General features: G+C 46.3%; 1 protein-coding gene across 1 annotated transcript in view; it reads right to left on the bottom strand.

The window, feature by feature from the left end:
- LOC131206549 (zinc finger protein OZF-like) overlaps window positions 1-247 on the bottom strand; it is a 2,881-nt gene extending 2,634 nt beyond the window's left edge. The window contains exon 1 of the mRNA XM_058199137.1: window positions 10-247. Coding sequence (XP_058055120.1) covers window positions 10-247 — 238 coding nt within the window. The remainder of the gene's footprint in view (window positions 1-9) is intronic.
- Between the last annotated feature and the right edge of the window lie 1,045 nt (window positions 248-1,292).

Below are 1,292 nucleotides of genomic sequence, written 5' to 3'. Positions count from 1 at the left end.
GGACGTGACTCTTAAGCTGGGATTTCAGTGCGAATTTGCGAGGACAGAAGGGACACTGATGGTCCTTGTTGTGAATTTTCAGATGGGCGCTTAGGATGCTAGCGGCATGGAACGCTTTGCCGCAGACTTTACACATGAACGGCTTTTCGCCGGTATGAGTCCGAATGTGATCGTTAAGCTGGGATTGCTGTATGAATTTGCGAGGGCAATGAGGACATGTAAGTTGGTTCTTGTCATGAAATATCATGTGGGTGCGCAGGAGGCGTGCCGCATGGAACGTTTTGCTGCAGACTTTACACATGAATGGCTTTTCGCCGGTGTGAGTCCGAATGTGATCCTTAAGATAGGATTGCCGTGCGAATTTGTCAGAACAATGAGGACATTGATGTTGGTCCTTGTCATGAATTTTCATATGTTGGCGCATGTAGTTTGCCGTACGGAACGCTTTGCCGCAGACTTTACACATGAACGGCTTTTCGCCGGTATGAGTCCGAATGTGATCGTTAAGCTGGGATTGCTGTGTGAATTTGCCAGCGCAATGAGGACATTGGTGTTGGCCCTTGTCGTGAATTTGCATATGTTGGCGCAGGTTGTTTCCCGCATGGAATGCTTTCTTGCAGAATTTGCAAAGGTATGGCTTTTCTCCGGTGTGAATCCGAATGTGTTCCTTAAGACGGTATAGCAGTGCGAATTTGCCAGGACAATGAGGACATTGATGTTGGTCCTTGTCGTGAATTTGCATATGGATGAACAAGTATCGTGGCGCATGAAACGATTTGCTACAGACTTTACACATGAACGGCTTTTCACCGGTATGAGTCCGGATGTGAATCTTCAGCTTGGATGTGTCTGAATACGTGGCGGAGCAATGAGGGCACTGGTGCTTTTGCTTGTTTCTAGGCACATTACCAGTAACTTTTGGGCTCTGCATTGTAGACACTGAGAACTCTGTAGCGGCGGTATCCTTTTGGGAACTTCGTCGATTATTTAACCTCAACATTCGCTGCTCGTCGACTACGGACACAGGTTGATTACCAGTGTGTTCTAATTTTTCTTCGCTACAAGTATCCATTTGATTCAATGTAGAGACTTCGTCGGAATGCTTAGTATCCAAATTTTGGAGATCTGAAATTGCTGCTGGGTCGCCAAGTCCCGTGACGGTGTTCCCTGCCATAGAAGCTTCTCCTTCGAAATCGAAATTATCCGTTTTGAGAATATTATGCTCATGTTTCAGATCTTCATCGTCCATTGGTTCACGTTTTAAAAGTGTCTCCAGCGATTCTTCCTCTGCC

Source organism: Anopheles bellator, chromosome 1 (genome assembly GCF_943735745.2).
Source record: "Anopheles bellator chromosome 1, idAnoBellAS_SP24_06.2, whole genome shotgun sequence".
NCBI classification, from domain to species: Eukaryota; Metazoa; Arthropoda; class Insecta; order Diptera; family Culicidae; genus Anopheles; species Anopheles bellator.
This window is presented reverse-complemented; position numbering and strand designations above follow the sequence as displayed.